We start from the raw sequence: 21,596 nt of genomic DNA, 5'->3' as shown, positions 1-21,596 counted from the left end.
AGGGAGATCTCCTGAGGAAGGTAGACATCTTAGCCTCTGTATAGATCTACAGTTGCTATGGTGAATTTTCAAGCCATTTGCGGGCTTCAAAATTCAGTTGAAAGCTGACAAGCAAACTGGCAATAACTGTTGGGAAACAGTTAGATCTCAGGGTTTAGTTCCACTTTAGTCTGAGTTCACACCTAGACAACAGCATTTTTGCTTGTGTTTTTGATGCACTTCTTTTGCGCTGTTTTTACGCGTGTTTTGTAAGCAGATTCTGGCTCATTGATGTTAATGGGTAGATGCACATTAAACACACGCAAAAACGCACAAAACACAGCAAACGAGCCTTTTAAAGCTTTTTCTATCGAGTCTATGGGGCCAAGATGAGCTGTAATATGCCAAAAAAAGTTAATGAACGTTTTCCAGGGACAGGCGTTTTGCTTATTGCAACAAAACGCTCACATGTGAACAGGGCCATAGAAATTAATGGGATTTTTTTGGGGGGGGCAAATTTTTTGAGCGTTTTTAGGGCGGAAAAAGCACTACAAAATGCTCAGTGTGAACCAGGCCTAAGGCTTGATTAACACCTAGGCGACACCTATTCCATGCGTTTCACACGCATTTTTTTGTGTGCGTTTCACACGCGTATATTGAGTCGCGCTTTTTTGTGAGCAGATTTTGGCACATTCATGTGAGTGGGCAAAACGCACGCAAAGACGTGCAAAAAATGTTTTCAAGCATTTTGCTATTGAGCCTATGGGACAAAACGTCCTGAAATCTGCCCCAAAGTATCTCATGTACTATTTTAAGTGACAGGTGTATTTCTGCTTGCGATAAGACTCACAGGTATGAACAGGGGCCTCAGAAATGAATGGGATTCCTTGGGTGGAGCATTTTGTCGTGCTGAATCAGCTTAAAAAATTTGCCTAGGTGTGAATGGAACCTTAAAGTTTAAAATAAAAGTTTAAATGTGAAAGTTTTATTAAAATGTCAAAACAGAGTGCAAAAAAACACTTCAAAATCACAAGCTCACTTTTCCTGAACCCCCTCCCATCCAGAGATCTTCAGTTATTCCCAAAAATAATATGGGATCAGCTTGCTGTGGACCCATGTCCAATTCAAACCTGAAGCTCATGCCTAATCTTTGTGAAGTTCATATAAACATAAACTGAGGTTATGCAGGACAAAACAAATCCAGTAGGCCAGAAAGCCATCTTTTTTCAGTTGTTCTCTATTATGAAGGTCATCGATTGTGGAACAGTTTACATGTTCCACAATCGATGAAAAAATCTAAAGTTGGTTTCATAAATTTGCTGGCATCAGCAGGGCCGGATTTCCCACGAGGCCCGGCCTCGGTGTGAAAGGGAGCAGAGGGTTGGCAGGGGTCTGGAAACTCCTGATGCCCAGGACATGCAGTTCTGAGCACGGCGTGGGTAGTTGTTTTCTACATTTAGCTCTAAATGTAGAGCGGGGGAAGCAGCTCGTTCATTTACTAAGTGATTTTGGCGATGTCGCCAAGATCACTTGCAATAAGACTGCAGGTCCGTCCTCCCCCACCACCGTGTACCTCTTTCGGAGGTCTTCAGGATGGAGAGTGGAAGGCAGCCGATGTAGCTGAGGTGAATACTTCAGCTCGGTCATTCCCTCGGCTGCCTTCAGCAGCTTTGTGAATAACCCTCTAAGTGAATGCCAGGGCTGTAGTCAGCCTGGCTGGATTATAGTTGGCATTTATCTGGTTAATTCCAGGTGTCTGGCATTGGCTATCAGCCTGGGTGGAGTGTCACTGTATTGTGGGACAGCCAATGAGGGATATTGTAATTGTATGTACAGTGCAGCAGCCAATCACTGGGTTTCTCTCAACCAGTGGTGCATGCTGGGATAGGGTACATACAGTATACTGGAGGAAATTGCAATGTGCTCAGACTAGTTTGGGACCGGCCATGTATTAGCACAGCACTGGGTGTTGTCCAGCCACCCCCCAGACTAGGCCTGAGGGTGGGCAGATGCTGGAGTGTGGGAAGAGTTTCCCTAGGCCTCAAGTATGGAGGAAGCCGGTGCTTTTGTCAGAGGAGAAGAACCAGGGGAGATAATTGCTACTGGAGGTGCCTGGGACATAGTGGACCTCAGGAGCAAGTCTGGTGTCTCTCCTGCTGAAGATCAGTGAGGTGCACACGCATCAGCACAAAGACATACCGCCAGGCACAGCTCTATAAACCAAACCAGGTGCATGCCCATGCGCAGACGCTCGTGCATGGACTCTGGCTCTGGCTCCCTTACATTCTGTCTAGATTTTTTAACGATGAACTATCCACTATATATTTTACAAGCTTCACTACTGCAAGAATCAGCAGGCACATAAACATAAGAATCTAGAGCCTAACTTCACCTATTATTCTAGAACTTATCACAGGGTGAGGCAGAAAAAGCTATTTTTCACTTTCGATGAGGATTCTTCTTCAGGGATGCTTTTCTTGGCTGCCTTAATCTTTTTGATCTATCTGCTTATGGAAAAGAATAAAATATCCTCTGAAGGATTTCTTTTATCAGTTCTTGAAACTAAATTTCTCCTCCAGAATGGTCAGCATAATCAGGCTCACAGTATGCTGCTTGATTAGACTCTAAAGCATTATCACTGTAATTACTATCTTCTTTAGACTTTCCACTAAAGAGGATTTCATTTCCTCTAATGTATTCATCATAGCAGATATGGACCATAAAAATAACTTTTTAAATTGGACATTGTCAGGCAGAATCCTGGCTTAGCTCAAGTGACAGTTATGACCATCAGGCAGCACTTGTTCAGAAGACGTATACAGTGACTTCCTTTTTATTTACTGTTTTTCTTGTAACTGCTTTAAGACAAAGTGAAATGTGATATCTAAAGCACCAAAATATAAAAGCATGTACATGCAGTATAGCTAAAATGTACAATATAAATACAGTTTAAAGCTATTTGTAGAAGATAAAAAACACAAATGAATACAAAGTTGAATTTACTATAAGGCTGTAGCATCAATAAACATGTCAACAGTAACTTTAAAGGCTTAAGACTACCCATAAAGAATGGTACAGTTATGTAGCCTAAACCAAGAATAGAACAATTGATACCAACAATAATTGTTATAATTGTGATACCAATTGTTGTCAAATTCCCAACTGGTACATTTGTGTAGCTGAAAGCAGTGGAAGGTGGGATTTGTCTTCCTTTGGGGACATTTTCTCAAAAAGTGAGGGAAATCCTGTCAAATGATACACAGGTAGCAATAGAAACCTGACAGAGGTTCTAACCCCTCCTTGCTTACACAAAACTAGAAAGAATTCACTGGAAATCCACCTTGCTCCAAGATGTTTTACAAATTGAGAACATCATGAGATGAATACCACCCTTGTCTGATATATAAGCACAATGCACTTCTGTGCAGGAACAGAAGTTTGATCAAATGGAAATCAAAGAGGCAAACCTGCCATTTCTAATCATTGTTTGCTACACTGATATCAGGAAGTGGGCAGAAAAGTCTAAACCTGGCAATAAATATCCTTGACCTACCATGATCCTACTATATGGGGGTGAAAACATTTGCACCTAACATAGTAAGCAACTTTTTACACTGACTGAAATTTTTGAACTACCGGTAGTTAAAAAAAATCTTTGAATTTGTAATTAATTAAATTGACGGATCCTTCGCTCCTCTCACAATATAAGGAAAGAGTGAAACCCACATGCTACATTTTAATCTGTGTGCTGAGTAGCACAAGTATAGCAGTGGGTTATTGGGGAACTTTTACAGAGTCGTCTGGCCCATTTATACTATGTATCTATATCTGTAATTTATACGTGTGTGTGTGTGTATATATATATATATACATAGATTGATAGATAGATAGATAGATAGATAGATAGATAGATAGATAGATAGATAGATAGATAGATAGATAGATAGATAGATGTATTATGAAGCTGGCTGACAGGATTGTGGGGGGGAAAAAACTTTTTGTTTTCTCAGAATCATACCTAGTTCTAGTCTGGGTCCAGAGCCTTTGTAGAGCTTTTGGGTGGGAATACGCCTTCATTCCAAGGTCAACATCATACCTGGCTGTTATATATGCAAGCTGACTGATGCTCACGGCGCTCTCATTCTCTCTGCTCTAAAAGCCTCCTGTTGGGTGAAAATGCTGAGTGCTGACAGAACACTAAAAAGGTACTTATGATGCCTGTTGTGTTGGGAAACCCATTAGGCGGCACCCCGTTTGTCAGGAACTGACAGTCATCTAACTAGTGGCTCAGATGAGCAGATGTTTTGTTTGTTTTACACTCAAATATTTGTTCAAAGGGGATGCTGACCTACTACCGTGTTTCCCCGAAAGTAAGGCCTAGCGCTATCTTCAGGGATTTCTGTAATATAAGACCTACCCCGAAAATAAGACCTAGTTCGGTGGTAAGTCTTATATTACAGAAATCCTTGAAGATAGCGCTAGGTCTTATTTTAAATTGTCAAGACCGGCCACAGCTCCCGCACACACTCCCGCCCGCCAACTTCGACACCGGCAACAGCACGCCGCCTTCCGGGACCTCGTCCAGTCCTGTAAGTACTCCTCCCCCAGCCCGGTACTGTCTGCCGCCGGGACTATCCTGTACTACTACTACTAACACTGCAACATCCTCTGAAAATAAGACCTAGTATTTTTTTTTGTGGGAAAAAAACTATAAGACACTGTCTTATTTTTGGGGAAACACGTTAACTCATGTGGTGCCATCTATGTACTGGTTGGGTTTTTAAACAGGTTAACTTAAAGTGACATTAAACCCTCAGATTTGTTTTACATAAAACAATACTGTAATGTGTGCCTTACTGTAATCCAATCCAATCATCTCCCTGCAGAGAGCCGTGACCGTGAGTCACCGCTACCCGCATGGAATTCCCCCCTCCCCTCTCCGATCCTCCAGCATTGACTGGAGGAATGGACAGAGAGGGGGCGGGCACAGCTAGCTCTGCCTCTAGATAGGTATTGTCGGGATCCCGGCTGCAGCACTCTCAGTATATAGCATGCTGTAGCTCGCTATATACTGAGCTTTGGGTCACAGGAGGTCAGTATATGTCCTCCTGGGGTTCTCTTTTAAGAACTATTGGGGCTCTTAAAAAAGAACCCCATAGTTCTCTTTTAAGTAAAAACTGATGTTTTAAATAAAGTAGTCTGCTTTTGTTTTTTAAGCACATTTTTTTAGTGTAATCGAGCTCAGAGGGAAATTATGCTTCAAAATGTCATATGCAGCAGTTTCACTGCTTTATCAATCAGATTTTTATATTCAAATAAGCATAAAATATAAGGATGGATGGAAAATACTGTACCTCTAATATGCAATGAAAACATTGCTCTTCTACACAAGCCCCTGCAACACACTGCACTGGAATTTATGAAACTACCATTTTCACATCCACTGTTACTAAGTTCTGTAATATAGGCTGGTCAGAAAAAGAATTATTGGAAATGATATTGTTTTGAAGAGCTTTGATTGATACTTTTGAATGATTGCACTCAAAAATTAAAATAAAAAAGTTGAGATGTGGTGTGAATTCTTTTGACCTCGATTGACTTTTTAAATAAATACAGCAGGCATTACTAAATTATAGGGACCAAATCAAGAATACAGAAAAAAAAAGTATTTTGATAACTATTTTCATATACAATGGTACTTCGGCAGGTTTCTTTCCTGACCAGGTGACGCCTAGCTAAGGACCTCCTGCAGAGGGAATCGAAGGACTACATCTCCCGGCAGGCTTTGCGCTGCGACGTGGTAACCAAGATGGCGGAGACAGCGACGGCTGTGAGTGGTTCGAGCAGCTCCGGAACGGTAATATTCACATTGGTGATAAACATATTAACATGGACCGTGAGTTCGGCGATCATTACGTTTCCCTTATCGATACGCGAGTGTCTGGTGACATTCTGAACTGTTTAATGAGCTTATGGTGGGAGGCAGAGCGATATGGTCACATGAGCGGAGGTGTGGCCTGAGCTGGCCTGTGCTCAGGTCTTTGCTTTCCGTACACAGTTTGCAGCCTTCTGTATATTACGACGAGCGGTAATGGTGTTGCCCCTAGCTACGAAGCATGTGTGAGGTCTCGTCACCAAAGCAGACTTTTCTCATTGCCGTGTGCATTATTACTTCACTTTCCTTTGCTTCAGGTTCATGTCTCTGTACATGGAAAGTGAATACTAAGAAAAAAGGTGGAGGACAGATATGTTTAAATAAAATGGAAAGGAGGACCACTCTATGCCAAATTAAAGGAGAGTTGATTTTGTTAAGTTGGCCATAACATAGCAGTTTCTTATTTTTGGTCAAATATAAAAGATGCGGTCACGTCGGGTAAATACCGTAATACACTACAGTACCCCAAAAGGTGACACTTAAAAAGCTTTTACTGCTCATGAGTTTAGTGTTAAGTGACTGATGGCACTAGAATTATTGCTCTCATTCTGACGTTTGTGGCGATATGTAGGGCGGAATTCCCCCCGAGGCCCGGCTTGGGGGCGAAAAGGGAGCAGAGGGGCGGCAGCGATGTGGAATCCCCTGACACCCGGTAAGTTGTTTTCTACATTTAGCCCTGCTTTGTGAAAGCAGGGCTAAATGTAGTGTGAGTGAAGCCGCCGGCGATCACTTGTAAACAAACCCCCCGCACCCACCCCTCTCCTCACTGGCTCCGTCCTCTCCGGCCGCCGAGTCTCTCTCCTCACTGGCCGCCGATGCAGGGAGCAGAGCGGCAGGGTTCAAATTAAGCCCTGCTGCTCCGTGTGAACAGTGAAAAGGGAGAGCTGTCTTCCCCTCTCGCCTGTCACAGGACTTCCAGCACAGTGTTGTGCTGGAACTCCTGCCCTGGAGGTGACAGGGTCAATAATGAGAACCTGTCACCTCCAAATGCTATCACGCAGGGGCTTGTTAGCTCCCGTGTGACAGCGATAAAGTTAAGTGAATTTTTTTTTACTAAAAATAAATATAAATTAAAAAAAATAAGTAGAAAATAATAATTCAATAAAAAATATTAAAAGGTGATTAAAAAGTAAAAAATTATAAGAAAAAAAATTATTGAAACAATAAGAAAATAATTATAAAAAATAAAAAAAAGTAAACGATCAGATAAATAGGGGGCGCATTGTGGAACCTGGCCTTTGGGCTGCAGGGAGAGTAAAGGTGCCCATACATCTTACAATTATCTACAGATTTTCTGAGGTCAGATGGAAAAAGTGCAACAGATTGGCCCAGGTGGAGATTACTCCATCCACACAGTTAAGTGTAGATGGAGGAATCTGTTGCACCTTTTCCATCTGACCACAGAAAATCTGCAAATAATTGTAAGGTGTATGGGCAGCTTAACCTGTATATCAGAAATTTCACCAGCACACCAGTGTTCAAAAATAAAGCGTCTTTTATTTACGCATATTTGTCACATGAAGAAAATGCAATGTTACGGGTCCCCTTTATTAGGGGACCCCAAAGAAGCTGATGAAGCAGCAATTTGCTTCACCAGCTTCTTCTCCTGGCTGCAGGAGCCAGAGAATGTATATAGTGACACCGGAAGTGATCACTTCCAGGTACAGTGATCGGAGGGCGATCAGCAGCTAGAAGCTTGCTGATCTCCCTCCGAGATCGATGCAGGGAGGCCCACCCGGGGCAGGGGGGGGGGGGGCACACACACATTCCGCTGCACTGTACAGGCAATCACTTGTATCTAAACAGCCATCGCCGGCTGTTTAAAATGATAACAAGACCACAGCTGCAGCAGCAGCCACAATCTTGGTATAATTACTTCAGGACAGGGCGTTTTTTGACAGTGAGCGGTCCTGAAGTATTTCATGTATGTAGAGTAATGTGGTTATTGTAATCATTTTCCTTTATTTCAGACCAGCGTGTTTTGGCCTATGTTCCCACTATGTGAGGTAACCTGCATTTTTCTGCACCAAAAAAAAAAACCCCACAGGTCTCATAGAAAACATTTTTATATTCTATGTGTCCCGTTGACATCTCAATGCTGGTGTGATGTGGCCTTCTGAAAAATTCTAACATGCTACATGTTTCACCAGTGCACTTGATGGCACTGCAAGTCATGACACCGCTGCTGTGCAGAGACCTCAATGGAGCGTACACTTTGTACACTCCAAATAAAGTTAAAAAGTATACCGTGCAATGTGCTGTAACAACGCACCACACTGCCCGACCTGTCACTGCGTACTAGCCCACATGCTAAAACTTAATGTTTTAGTGGGCAGGCTAGTGTGAACGATACGTTCACACTAGCCTGTCCACTAAAACGTTAGAGCAATCCCTCATTTTTGTATGGGCGTCACCAGGACTGGAAGCGAGAGAAAGTCTCCCCAACAGAGTCACAGATAGAAATAAAGACTTGACATACACTGACTGGCCACTTTATTAGGTACACCTTGCTAGTACCGGGTTGTACCCCCTTTTGTCTTCAGAACTGCCTTAATTCTTCTTGGCATAGATTCAACAAGGTGCTGTAAACATTCCTTAGAGTGTTTGGTCCATTTTGACATGATAGCATCACGCAGTTGCTGCAGATTTGTCAGCTGCACATCCATGATGTGGATCTCCCGTTCCACCACATGCCAAAGGTGCTCTATTGGATTGAGATCTGGTGACTGCGGAGGCCATTGGAGTACAGTGAACTCATTATCTATTCATGAAAGCAGTTTGAGATGATTTTAGCTTTGTGACATGGCAAGTTATCCTGCTGGAAGTAGCCATCAGATGAGTACACCGTGGTCACAAAGGGATGGACATAGTCAGCAACAATACTCCAGTAGGCTGCGGCATTTAAACAATGCTCAATTGGTACTAAGGGGCACAAAGTGTGCCAAGAAAATATCCCCCACACCATTACACCACCACCAGCAGCCTGAACCGTTAATACAAAGCAGGATGGATCCGTGCTTTCTTGTTTTTTTTACGCCAAACGCAATCATCCAAATGTTGCAGCGGAAGTCAAGACTCCTCAGACCAGCCAAGGCTTTCTAACCTTCTGTTGTCCAATTTTGGTGAGCCCTTGTCATTTGTAGCCTCCGTTTCCTGTTCATAGCTGACAGGAGTGGCACTCGGTGTGGTCTTCTGCTGCTATAGTCCAGCTGCTTCAAAGTTGTGCATTCAGAGATGCCCTTCTGAACACGTTGGTTGTAACGAACAAGTCTGCCCATTCTCCTCTGGCATCAACAAGCCATTTTCGCCCAGAGAACTGCAGCTCGCTGTATATTTCCTCCTTTTCAGACCATTCACTGCAAAACCCAAGAGATGGTTGTGTGTGAGAAATCCTGGTAGATCAGCTGTTTCTGAAATACTCAGACCAGCCCGTCTGGCAACAACAAGCAAGCCACTTTCAAAGCACAGCAATTTGGTGCTCTGTGCTGCCATGCGGTGACCTGTGGTGGCATATAGGGTGCTGCAGTAAAATACAGCATGTTGGCATTCTATTGCAGCCCCCGTCCATCACGCCGGTGTTGTGGTGTGAATGAGACGCATAGAAAACAATTGTTTTCTATGTGGCCTTGTGGTGGCCTACGTTGATCCGGTGAGGTAAAATGTAGGTCACCACAGTACAAAAGACGCCTTCAGGTGTTCAGTTGTAACAACACCTCAAGGTGCTTGCAATTTACATGACAGTTTGCTGTAAATAAGTTTTAGTTTGCCATCACTGCAATGTTGTATTGTTATTAGAATGATTACATTAGATGATTATTATTCATAATGAGTTGCATTACTCATCAGCTTTGTAAGTGAGTTTTAATTTTAAGGTAACTGTTCTTTCTCTTCAGCGGTCCTGTGGCCGTGGTACCTCCACACCTGCTGATAACTACTTGCTTGCTCGTAGGCGAACCCTTCAGGTAGTTGTGAGTTCTTTGCTCACAGAAGCTGGGTTCGAAAGTGCAGAAAAAGCAGCTGTGGAAACACTGACGGAGATGGTACAAAGTTGTGAGTATGATTCAAGCATTCTAGAAATGCATTAAAGGCAGAGTAATTATGGCTCTTCAGAGAGTTTCTAATGTTACGTGGAGCATCATGTACTTGTTTGGTCATGGACATGGTATTATGAGAGCAATTGATGCTTAAGAAAGTCATGTCCCTTGCAAACTGTTTGAAGCATATTAAAGGACATTCTTTAGGCCACATGCAGATGGGGCTATTAGCTGCAGGTTCCTGTTTTGGATTCTTTTGACAGGAATCACAGCTAGGTCCGTACATTACCTGCGGTTAGGGATAGATGATTGCCACTGTTCAGCCTGCATCCAGGGACAATTGTCTATCCCTAACCACAGGTTACGACTACATTCTGACAGCTTCGGACAAATGCGGCCGCTGTCAGTCTGTCACTCACTTGAAAGGGGAGAACAATTACAGCTGTACTGACCCACCTTTGAATCTGCAGGTTCTTGCTGCAACCATATGCATGTGGCTTAACACTCCTTTTCTCATGTGCTTTACGCACGACATACATTTATTAATATAGGAGGTTCATTTTTAAACATTCTGGGGGGAAGCCGTTCGCATCAGCACCCCTGGATTGCACCAACGAGTATAGAAAATTCCTATACTTGTCAGTGTCATCTAGGGGCGCTAGTGCCGTGCGAACAGCATAGGCAGGCAGAACTTTTATAAATGAGCCCCGAAGTGTGGTTTTGTGACTTTCTGTGTTCAGTGGTTGTGAGCTGTTGTGATCTGAGACCATCTTGTAGATACTGATCCAGATGAAGCAGTTTTTGGTATGCCATTAGGATACTCTGTAGGACATTCATAAGTATAGAGTCTTCCTTAACATGCTGAAGAAGTCCTATCTCCTGCTAAGGTAGGCAAAGGGGAGTTTACATCAACATACTACAACTGTATCCATAACTCCACTGAGATAATCTTGATAGGAAATTCTAATGCTTTTGTGACAGTTTTATTTATTTTTTGTTTAAATTATTACTTTACTTTTACTGAAGTTGTCATTTAAACGTTAAAAAAAGATACGTTTAAAAACCAAAAACTTTGTGAAGTTGTCCTTTAAATGTTCCTCCGAACCTCATCGGTTAAAACAACAAAGATTTATATTCACTGTGTAGCACTGCACATACTTTTTAGTGAAAAGTCCCGGCTGCGTCCACTCCTATGACCCATATGTGACACTCGCTCCACTTATTCCTTACGGCTGGTCTGTACTTATAGTGGCCCCGAGTCATGCTGAGGAGTACGGACACAGTCAGAAGAATGAACGGGACAAATCACACATATGCGTAGTAAGAGCTGAAAGTTGGAAACATGAAATCATACTATCTATATACTCTATTGGATGTATGTGTATTTATTCGTCTTCATATTTACTTGACAAAAAGCAAATTAATATAAAATGAAGCATTTAATTTTTTTAAACGGAACAAATTACATAACTAAAGAAAATATATGAAAAACATACCTTTTGTGGATAATGATAGCAAGCAACATTGAATGAACATAAAAAAAAGCATTTAGACAAATGATTGTAAGGCCTGCTCAGCATTCATAGCCATACTGATTTATTGATTCCATTGTCACAGATTTATCGGAGATTGGGCGCAGTGCAAAATCATTCTGTGAACATACAGCACGGACACAGCCTACTCTACCCGATGTAGTTGTCACACTTATAGAAATGGGTAAGTAGTGCCGAGCAACTTTCATTATAATAGCGTGGTTTGTTCTTCTACTGACGTAGTATGTATTCCCAGGTTTTAATGTGGACACGTTACCAGCATATGCCAAGCGCTCTCAGAGGATGGTGATAACGGCACGTAAGTTTTTGTGTCATTTTATGGAGTGCATCAATTTTTCTGTTTCAGTCAGAATAAGGAACCTTCAAATATCAACATTTACTGGCCTGTATGGGTACATTTTTGAATCCAAACTTAGATATTTCTGAGGGATTCCATGTCATTGTTGTAATATCACGATAATTGCCTTTAACCCTTTCTCTGCCGGGGCCTGCCCTCCATTTTTCATCTCAATGGTTGTACCATTTTCTTTACCTTTTTCTGTAATTTTAGATTATTTTTCAATGACAGCTTTGATATTTTGTAATACATTCAAACCTGTCTTCCTTTATTGCATGGGGGTTGGGGTATTACATGTTTGTTCTTGGGTTTAGACATCTTTTAATTAAAATGAAACTTTATGACATTACAGATACATCTGCAACAACATATTGGTTTTACATGTTTGGCTTTAGATATGAAGCATATTCCTTTCACACACAGGAATCGGCCATATGGTTAAGGGCTTGTTCACACGATTTTCTGGTCCAGATCTGGAGACGCGGTGCTATGCATGCAGTGGTTGGAGTGGGGCTATCATAATGTTAGCTGCAGCGCGTTTTCGTTGCGTTTTTGACGCGTTCGTGCATTACCAGACAAAATGTGACATGCAGTATTTTTTCTGTCCGGACCGGAAGGGACTGCGCTGGTGAGAACTGGAGCCCATAAAACGCATAGGGATACATTGGGATGCATTTTGGGTGCATGAGCGCACGCATCTGGTCCGGACAGAATCCGGACGTCGTGTGAACAAGCCCTTAAAGGGCGCTGTAACGACTTCTGACTGGTCATGCTGTACAACATGGATAGGATATGTCACCACCACACCACCAAGCTTGTTTCACAAGCCAAAGCTCCTTTTATTGCCTGATCACTTAGCGAAGAACTGTTTTGGGGCCGTGCAGCGATGCTTTATTAGGCATTTAAAAGTTTAAGCATAGGATTTTATCATGATGGTCAGATTTTTGAAGCATAACTTTGGGAACAAGGGGAATCATGCAAATCTGTTAGGTAGTCTTACATCCAAAACTTGAAAAATGTCCTGTGTGCTCAGTTGCTGATGGTTTTGTCTTTCTTCACAGCCCCTGTGACAAATCATCCTGTTGCCCCAAAAGCTTTAAGTGCAGGGCAAAACAAGCCACATCCAGCACACATTCCAAGTCATCTCCCAGAATTTCCAGATCCACACACTTACATCAAGACTCCGGTAAGAATATTAGTGGCATTATTATCCTTTTATACGTATATTACAAACAAGTATAGCACAGCAACTTACATTGAATAAAGAACTATGAATTGTGAACAACTGCATAAACATGACGTGAGAAGAAAAGGACCTTCTGAATGAACATACTCTCTACAAGGTGGTGGAACACTGTGTATTGTAGGTACAATGATTAGGTTACAGAAAAGGATGGAAGGAGTTTATCTGGAAAGAGGTGGGTTCGTTTAAACCTATTGTAAGTTGAGTGAGTCTTAAGGGACCTATAATTGAACTGCAGGGAACAATGGCTCCTCACAATAAATAATGCAGTACTTCTTTGACCTGAAGAGAAAGGGGCATATATACTGCATTAGTAGTTTACAGGGCGAAGCATAGGAACTTGGATTTCGGGTTCAATGGAAGCCAATGATGGCACTGGTCTAGAAGACCACCAGTAAGGAGAAGTGGTAGGTTTAAAAAAAAAGGCTTTCAGGAAGCATGCATGATACATTGTAGTGGTCTTTGTGGAAGACCAGACAGGAGATGGCAGTAGTTGAGGTGAGAAATTATGATGGTAGGTACTATGAAGGGAAGTATTTTGGAGATGTTGTGGAAGTGACAGGCTTGGAGATCATCTGGATATGTGGAATAACAGAGAGGGACAAGCAGAAACACTGGAATAGGTTAAATGGCAGTATAATTTACAGTTAGATGTTTGTAATGTGAACGTGAGAAGATCATTCTCTGTTTTTTCCAGTTTAGGTTCCTCTTTGGCATCGAGAAAGATGGCTACAAGTCAGCTGGAGATGCTTGTTGGGACTGCCCATACACCTTACAGTCTGTCTGTATAATCTGTTTTAGATTTACCAACAACAATTTACATAACTATTGTTGGTTATCTATACATAACTATATAGTTGCTGGTAAATCTGAAGATGATTAATAGTAATTATACAGTCATATTGTAATGTGTGTGTGTGTGGTCAGCTAAGGAGAGATCGGGCTGACTAGGTGGCTATGAGTGCCGTCTGTACATTGATGGTATTGGATGCCACAGAAATAGATTAGGTGGTGGTGTAGGTATAAGAAGATAAATAGGAATAAGATAAAGCACTATTTAAGCAGATCATGAAGAACTATATATGTATGAGGAAAGCCATGAGAGGGCACAGTCCTCAAAGTTCGTAGTTTGTGACTGCCAGATAATAGTTATCAGAGTGAAAAGGAAAAGCTCTTATAAGTCAGCTTTTGCTTTGAGGAGGTCAGGCACCATGTTTGGGTTACATATTTAAGCATGCAGGGTAAAGAGGAATAAGCATTGAGTTAGGTGTGACATATAGGATCAGGTTAGTCTGTTATAGCAGAGCCATTCAAGCAGTTTGGATGCACGTAAAAGAATAGTAATGAGACTGTAGGTACACAATAGGAAAGGTTCAGGAAACTCAATCAATGAACAGCAGAAATAAAAGAAAAGAAGGTGTGCATGTTTGACAAGGGGTATGTTGGTGTGTTAAATGTATATAAAAAAGAACATACAGTCATGAAAATGTACACCTTATGGAAATTGATGGCTTGTTTGAAATGTTGAAGGTCAACAATTTCCATGGGTTGTCCTTACTTTTTCTTATGACTGTATAGGAATGTAAATATGCCGTGTAATGTCTGTGAGGGAAATGTGAACAATGACTTTACCTTCAAGGACAAGGCTTAATACACAGTTGAAATACAAGTGTATCTGCCAAAGAATGTGGAATTCCGTCCAGCCATTTTTATGTTTCATACACCTTTGCCAGGCAGCACAGCCGGAAGGGCGACACCACTTCACTTTGCAATAGCTTTTATTGTTTCAAAAGTGTATGTAAACCCTGAATCCCATTTTCAGGATTTATTGTACACTGTTTTTTGGGGGTTTTTTTTTAAGTGTATTTCTACATTTGCAGTCAGATTTGAGAACCCCCCATTATATGTTTCCCATTCACACAGCATACCTAAAAATATGTTTTAAAAAATATTTCATAAGTTTTTAGTTGTTTCTTTGGCTCAGGATTGTACACAGGACTGCAAGTTCTTCTCAGCAATTTCAGAGGGACAATTAGGGATATAGTCCGTTTCCCCTCATTAACTTACAATGCCATGAGAACTTCAACAGGACAGACGGTGTTGCAATTGAGCTTACAACTGATAATATGATCGATCAGCACAGAGCACACAGGGTTAATTACTCCCCAAACCAAATCTGAAGCATTTTTAAGCGAGTAGAAACTACAGATCAAACAAATATACATTGCACTGTAAAGTGTTTCTTTCCAAAGCACTTGCAATCATCATGTTTCTAAATAGCTGGCACAAACTCTCTCAGCTCGGCTTCCCTGAACTTCCTTTCCCGTACAAGATCACAAAAGACAGCACAGTCTCCAGCATCTGTCCATCTACTAGCTTCGACAAGGGAGGAGGAGGGATTTATTTGCTGTGCTTGTATGTTTGCTAAGACCTTCAGAGCTTACTAGCATACACACAAAAGTGGCTCCATAGGACCCTGCAAGGGAAAGGACCCATCCTAAATCCAGACCAGCTGATTCTGCAGATAAAATTTATAAACATCGGTCAGCAGAATCCATTGTAAATGATTAAATCGGCATTAGAAATAGCTTAAAACATTTTGACTTTAATCTAACTTTAGGTTTTGCTATGTGAATGGGAACATGTTACAAATATGGGTGTTATTGTAATTGGGCTGTAAACGTGGAAATACACTTTAAGCATTTTTTTTTTTTTTTGTAAATCTGTTGCAAAGTTTCTTGCCTGGCGATCTTGTGGGTTCTTATCGAAGTGGCAGGATTAGTGATTCTGTTAAACTGCATTGCTGGAAGCGGCCCTGTTGGGCAGAGGGTTTTATGGAAGAGACAGAGAAGAAAAATGTACAGTTTTACCATATGTTATTCTTGCTGCAGACCTGTAGAGAACCAGTGGGAGATTACCAGGTCCTAAGAGAGAAAGCAGCATCTCAGCGTAGAGATGTGGAAAGAGCACTAACACGATTTATGGCGAAGACCGGCGAAACCCAGAGTCTTTTCAAGGATGACACCAGCATTTTCCCATGTAAGACAGCAACTGTTTTTTTACTCCAACCAGCTCTTTGGATTTATTTGTAATCCACAACCCTTTGTTTTTATTATTTATTATGTTTGGTTTATTTTCTTGTGACAATGCAAGCAGAAGTGCAATATTTTATTTTTTCTTCCTCTCCAGTGATTGCTGCTCGCCCTCTATCCATCCCATATTTGAATGCCCTTCTCCCATCAGAATTAGAGCTGCAGCAAGTAGAAGAGACTGATTCTTCGGAACAAGATGACCAGACTGATACAGAAAACCTTTCTATGCATCTACATGCGGTATTGTATTTTGACAATCTGATTTGTGGCTTTCTTGACTTTTTTTGTCTTCCTTTTAGCTTTCAATACTGTAATATATTTACATTTCAATTTACCAGTATTCACCAGTTGCCTTAACTACTTGCTGACCGGAGTGTTAAACTCCCTTCCTGTCCCGGCCATTTTTCAGTGTTAGGGCTGCGGTACTGACATTTATTCCGTCATGCAACGCTGTACTGAAATTAATTTTATACCATTTTTTGGGGGACAGATAGAGCTTTCTTTTGGTGGGGTGGGGGACTTAACTTTATTTCTGCCAAAAAGAAGTTTATGTAGTTTTTACAGCGACAGGCGGTTTGCTTATTGCAAAAAAAATGCTCGGGTGTGAACAGGGACCATAGGAATGTGGGATTTTTTTGTGAAGCATTTTGTTGTGCATATTCAGCTGCAACAATATGCTAGGTGTGAACCAGGCCTACTAATCATCCCCTTCCCCTCACAGGGGAGGAAGGAGAAGGGGGTCAATGGAATAATTGTAGAAAGGGATTAGAGAAGGGCAAAAGCAGATTCAAAGTGGGAGGTTTTAATACATTTTATTGTGGCATCGTTTAAAGTTTTTACCCCCTTTCTCTCCTATAAGTATCAGCTGTATATCTCCATATGTGACCTGTATATTACTGCCTTCACTTCTTATCCTGCATGATAACCCCTTCATCTCCATCATCCCACTATATGTGACCTTTACATTAACACTTTCACCCCGTCCTCCCCTCTCTGTGTATGACCTGTATATTGTATGTATGTATTTATTACACCACTAGCAAGATCCATGTTTTAATGAAACCTGTTCTAAAAAAAATCAACCATTGATGACCACCTGAAAATGCTGTCTCTGGATTTATTACTTTGTTAGTCACTGTCCCAAACAGGCATGCAGATCAAGAGAGTAAAGTCACATCCCAAGCTGTGTTAAGGTTTAGTGATTGAGATAGTAATGAAGACTCTGTATAAGCATGACATCCAGTTGATAAGTATTTATCATCCTCCATATTTCCTATCTATGACTCTCTTTTAAGGAATAAGCCACCTCAATACCAGCATGTTTCTTAATTTCCAAATTTCGCAAGAATTAGATCACTTTGGTGTGTCTACTTTAAATATACTCTCAGTATATAGCGGGTACTGAGAGCGCCGCAGCCAGGACGGATCCCGAGAATACTGTCGAGATCTGCCCTGCTGGCTGATTGACAGCGGGCTCTAGCAGAGCCAGCTGTGCCCGCCCTCTCTCCGGCCGTTCCTCCAGTCAGCGCTGGAGGATCGGAGATGCGAGAGGGGAATCCCTGTGGAGAGCGGTGAATCTCCCTGCAGAGAGTCACCGCTCTCTGCAGGGAGATGATCGTGAAGTGAGTAGGCGGCGATATGTTTTTGCTCACTTCCCGATTAATAGAGCCGACACAGCTCTAACTATGGGGATGAGTGTAATTCACTAACCTCATAGTTCTCCTTTAACATAGCTCACATTATTGCCCCTTCTCTCTCTGTAAAATAGGTTTTTCAAAATGTGTTGATTGCTAAATTATTTGTTTTTTTTTAAATGTAGCTTTTCTATGTTCATTTTTCCATCTTAACAGGATGATCCTGGAGAAGAGAAGGAGAATTCATCAGTTCTTCAGCATAGCTCACTAAAAGGTGGTGAAGAAACCCTGATTGATAATCCCTATTTGCGGCCTGTGAAAAAGCCAAAGCTGAGGCGAAAAAAATGACAGCATTATGGTCAAGGGGATAGCCTGGGAATCCGGGCATGCTGTACACACAGACTGGTGGGCCTGCTCATGTTCATTATAGACATATTATGGACAGTTGGGCAGTTGCTGAAATATTGAGTTGCCTTTTCAGCAAATACAGTCTCAGTGGAAGGCTTACTAATGTTTGTCCAGCTTCTTGTAGGACAGACCTCAGCACTGCCTTATTTATAAAGAGTTTTGCTGGTGCTTAAAGAAGCAGTGCTTCTTTTTGTTTTGTTAAGGGCACAATGTTCAGTTTATTGGATTTATTCATTGCAAAGGGATTATGTGTTAAATTGATATGAGATTTATTGCAGGAATGTGATATGAACTCAACATAATTGGCACACTTTAAAGAGACCTTGTCATGTTATAACAATGAAACCAAGCACATACCTGTAAAGAAGATAGTCATGTCATGAGGTCAGAGAAGGAAACAGTGACTCCTGAAGTCCCCTGAGAGGTGCAGGTGGCAGAGAAGTGTAAGTGTACCCTCTTCTTTACAGTTATGTGCTCGGATTAACAAAATGGTATAATGTAACATGGTCTCTTCAATCTAATGTAATAAGGCTAGTTGTTGTTTTTTTTTTTTTTAAAGTTTATCCACAAAGGAAATTATTTGTAAAAAAAAATAAAAATGTTCTCAAGAAAAAAATATTCTTGTTTTCAATTTATTTCTATTTCTTTCTTTTTTCTGACCTTGTCAAGTGTATGTAATAAAAATAATGCAAATAGTTTGCATGTTCTCCCTGTGCTTGCATGGGTTTCCTCTGGGAACTCCGGTTTCCTCCCACACTCCAAAGACATGCTGGCAGCTTAATTGGCTCCTGTCTAAATTGGCCCTCCTATGTATGCAAGTGAGATAGGGGCCTTAGATTGTAAGCTCTTTGAGGGCAGGGACTGATGTGAATGTGAAGTGCTGCGTAAATTGTCAGCATTATATAAAATACCTGTTATAAATAAATATTTATTTTGTTGCAGCAGGAAACATGGCTGAATACAGTTTTTTTTTCCCCTCAGCACCTTCAGAGCAATTTGTCCTTATAGAAAGAAATAGGATTGAAATTTGAGCATGGAGTCGGCTTCCCGGCCAATCAGGAAGCCAGATAGCGGGTAATGGCCCGGCTTCCTGATTGGCCGGAAAACCTGGCTCGATGCTGATTGGCTTCCCAGCCAATCAGCATCAAGCCTGCCAATCAGACAGCCAAGCAGGGAGTAATGACCCGGCTTCCTGATTGGCTGGGAAGCCGGCTCCATACTGACTGGCTGGGATGCCGGCTCGATGCTGATTGGCTAAGCAGCCGGCTTCCCGGCCAATCGGCATGGAGCCAGCCCAACAGCATGAAGCCGCCTTCCCGGGCAATCGAAGCCGGGTGGTGGGAAATGACACGCTGCCTGGCTTCCTGATTGCCCAGGAAGCCGGCTCCATGCCACCGGAAGTTTCTGTATCGTTATATAAATATCGGTACTCGATAGCGAAAAAACGGTATCTGTGCATCCCTATTAATAACATACAAACTCCTCACAGCTTCTCCTATGTAATATAAAATAAATAATCTGCGCTTCTGGAAAAAGGGCTAGGATAAATATATAATATTAATTGAAACCTAAAGCAGCTATGAAAAAAGGATAAAGAATCCTTTAAGTGATCCAAAAAATATATCAAAGGGCTAGAGGTGTGGGTGGTATAGAACTTGGTGCAACCAAGTAATACAGTGACAGTAAGGATTAAGCAATTTGGCTTATACCCAACAATAAACAATTCAAAAGAAGGTCCTACATGTGATCTTGGAAAAAAGGAAAAACTAAAGAACTCAATTGTATCAAAAGAACTGTGAAACACAAACCAGCATTGAGACAACAAAGAAAATTAGCCACTATGTGAAAATCTCTTACCTAGTGATAGTAAGAGATGTTAATGGGTACTCACCAAATGGAGTTGGCCAACTACCAACTCCATTTGGTGAGTACCCACCCAAGAGGGGCTGTCGGACTACCGCTGAAATATACCATCAACAATCTTTTTCCCTGTACACGTTTTCTATGGCTTTTTTTTATCTCCCACTGAACACTGCACTCTGATGTTTTAATATATTTTTTTGTGTGGATCGTTCACATATTGTTATATATTGTTCATAGACCTCTTAACAGGTCATCATGTTTTTCTAAACTTTTTTTTGATTATTTAAAGCAATATTTTATTACATCTGATTAACATCTGTTACTATCACTAGGTAATAGATTTTCTCCTATGTAATGTTAGGAGGGGCTAGGTAGAAATTTTAACCCTTAAGAAGCCAAGAAACCTTAACGCAAGTAAAAGTAATTTTAAATTGCAATCATTTTTTAAATATTTTTTTTTAGCTTAGGCTATGTGAATGGGAACATGTAACAAATTTAAAATATCATTATCTCAATTTGGCTGCAAAAGTGGAAATACACTTTAAATGTTTGCTTTGGCTTAAACCTTTGTCCCAAGGTCACAACAGCTAGTAAGTTGAAATCTCACCACAGTAAGTGTAAATCACCTCTTAGCCAGTTGTCACTGGAACAGATGTCCCCCATCGAAAGATTTCTCTTCAGCTCCTCTTTTGGTGTCAGTTGTGAAATTTTGGGTTTTGCATCAATCTCTGTGCTGGTCACAGTGGTCACCAAGACAGATCTGTTCCTTAAGCTATCCAAAACCTAAAGATACTTCAGGTTGGTCGTAAACTGACAGATAAATCCCAAAGAGAGGAAATGGGTGAGGAAATATTTCTCTCCTCAAGATACCCATTTCAGCACTGTGACATGTTTTCTGAAATAAAACAACTTAAAATATCTCAAATGGACAGTTTTCAATTGCAAAACTTTGACTTTACTTTTTATATGCTGTGACCTTTCTGCCTTTGACTTGGGTCCTTCTCATTACACTCCATTCCACCCCTCACAAGAGAGGATGGAAATGTATTTAACCTGTTAATGTTACCATATGTTCAATAAACTTTCTTTATGGGAAAAGGAAGTGGAAATGTAAGGGCCATGTCACACTTCCGATTTTGTAGCCGCAATTAGTGATTTGTACCTAGCTATGTAATCATAGTCGCAGGTTATTTGTTTCTAAAGCTATTTTTTTATTTCATTTATTCAGTGACACAACGGTGATCTTAAATCTCTGACCATTGGTTGTAGTGCCACCTACAGGAGTAGGACACTAGGCAAAAAGCACAGTCTCAGGGCAGACCCTGAGGGTGGCCAAACCTCAGATTTCTGCCTGGTACCAAAGAGTAAGGACTTCAGCTCCCTGCTGCAAATCTTGACCCCCTTTCTTTTTGCAGGGACTATTTTTATTTTAGTTTTTCAGACCTCCAAGAAACAGCTGAGCCGGGTCACAAGCTGGATAATCTAGATAATTGAAGTCCCCCCAGCACAGACTAAGAG

General features: G+C 41.3%; 1 protein-coding gene across 1 annotated transcript; it reads left to right on the top strand.

Moving 5' to 3' along the window:
* Window positions 1-5,689: 5,689 nt before the first annotated feature.
* On the top strand, window positions 5,690-18,177 carry TAF8 (TATA-box binding protein associated factor 8). Its single transcript, XM_018576802.1, has 8 exons — window positions 5,690-5,836; window positions 9,808-9,964; window positions 11,566-11,664; window positions 11,737-11,799; window positions 12,900-13,024; window positions 15,973-16,120; window positions 16,271-16,413; window positions 18,024-18,177. The coding sequence occupies exons 1-8, from the start codon at window positions 5,789-5,791 to the stop codon at window positions 18,153-18,155; spliced, it is 915 nt and encodes a 304-aa protein (XP_018432304.1). The 5' UTR covers window positions 5,690-5,788; the 3' UTR covers window positions 18,156-18,177.
* Window positions 18,178-21,596: the final 3,419 nt, after the last annotated feature.

This window comes from Nanorana parkeri, unplaced genomic scaffold (assembly GCF_000935625.1).
Source record: "Nanorana parkeri isolate BGI_ZX_2015 unplaced genomic scaffold, ASM93562v1 scaffold77, whole genome shotgun sequence".
Taxonomy (NCBI): domain Eukaryota; kingdom Metazoa; phylum Chordata; class Amphibia; order Anura; family Dicroglossidae; genus Nanorana; species Nanorana parkeri.
This window is presented reverse-complemented; position numbering and strand designations above follow the sequence as displayed.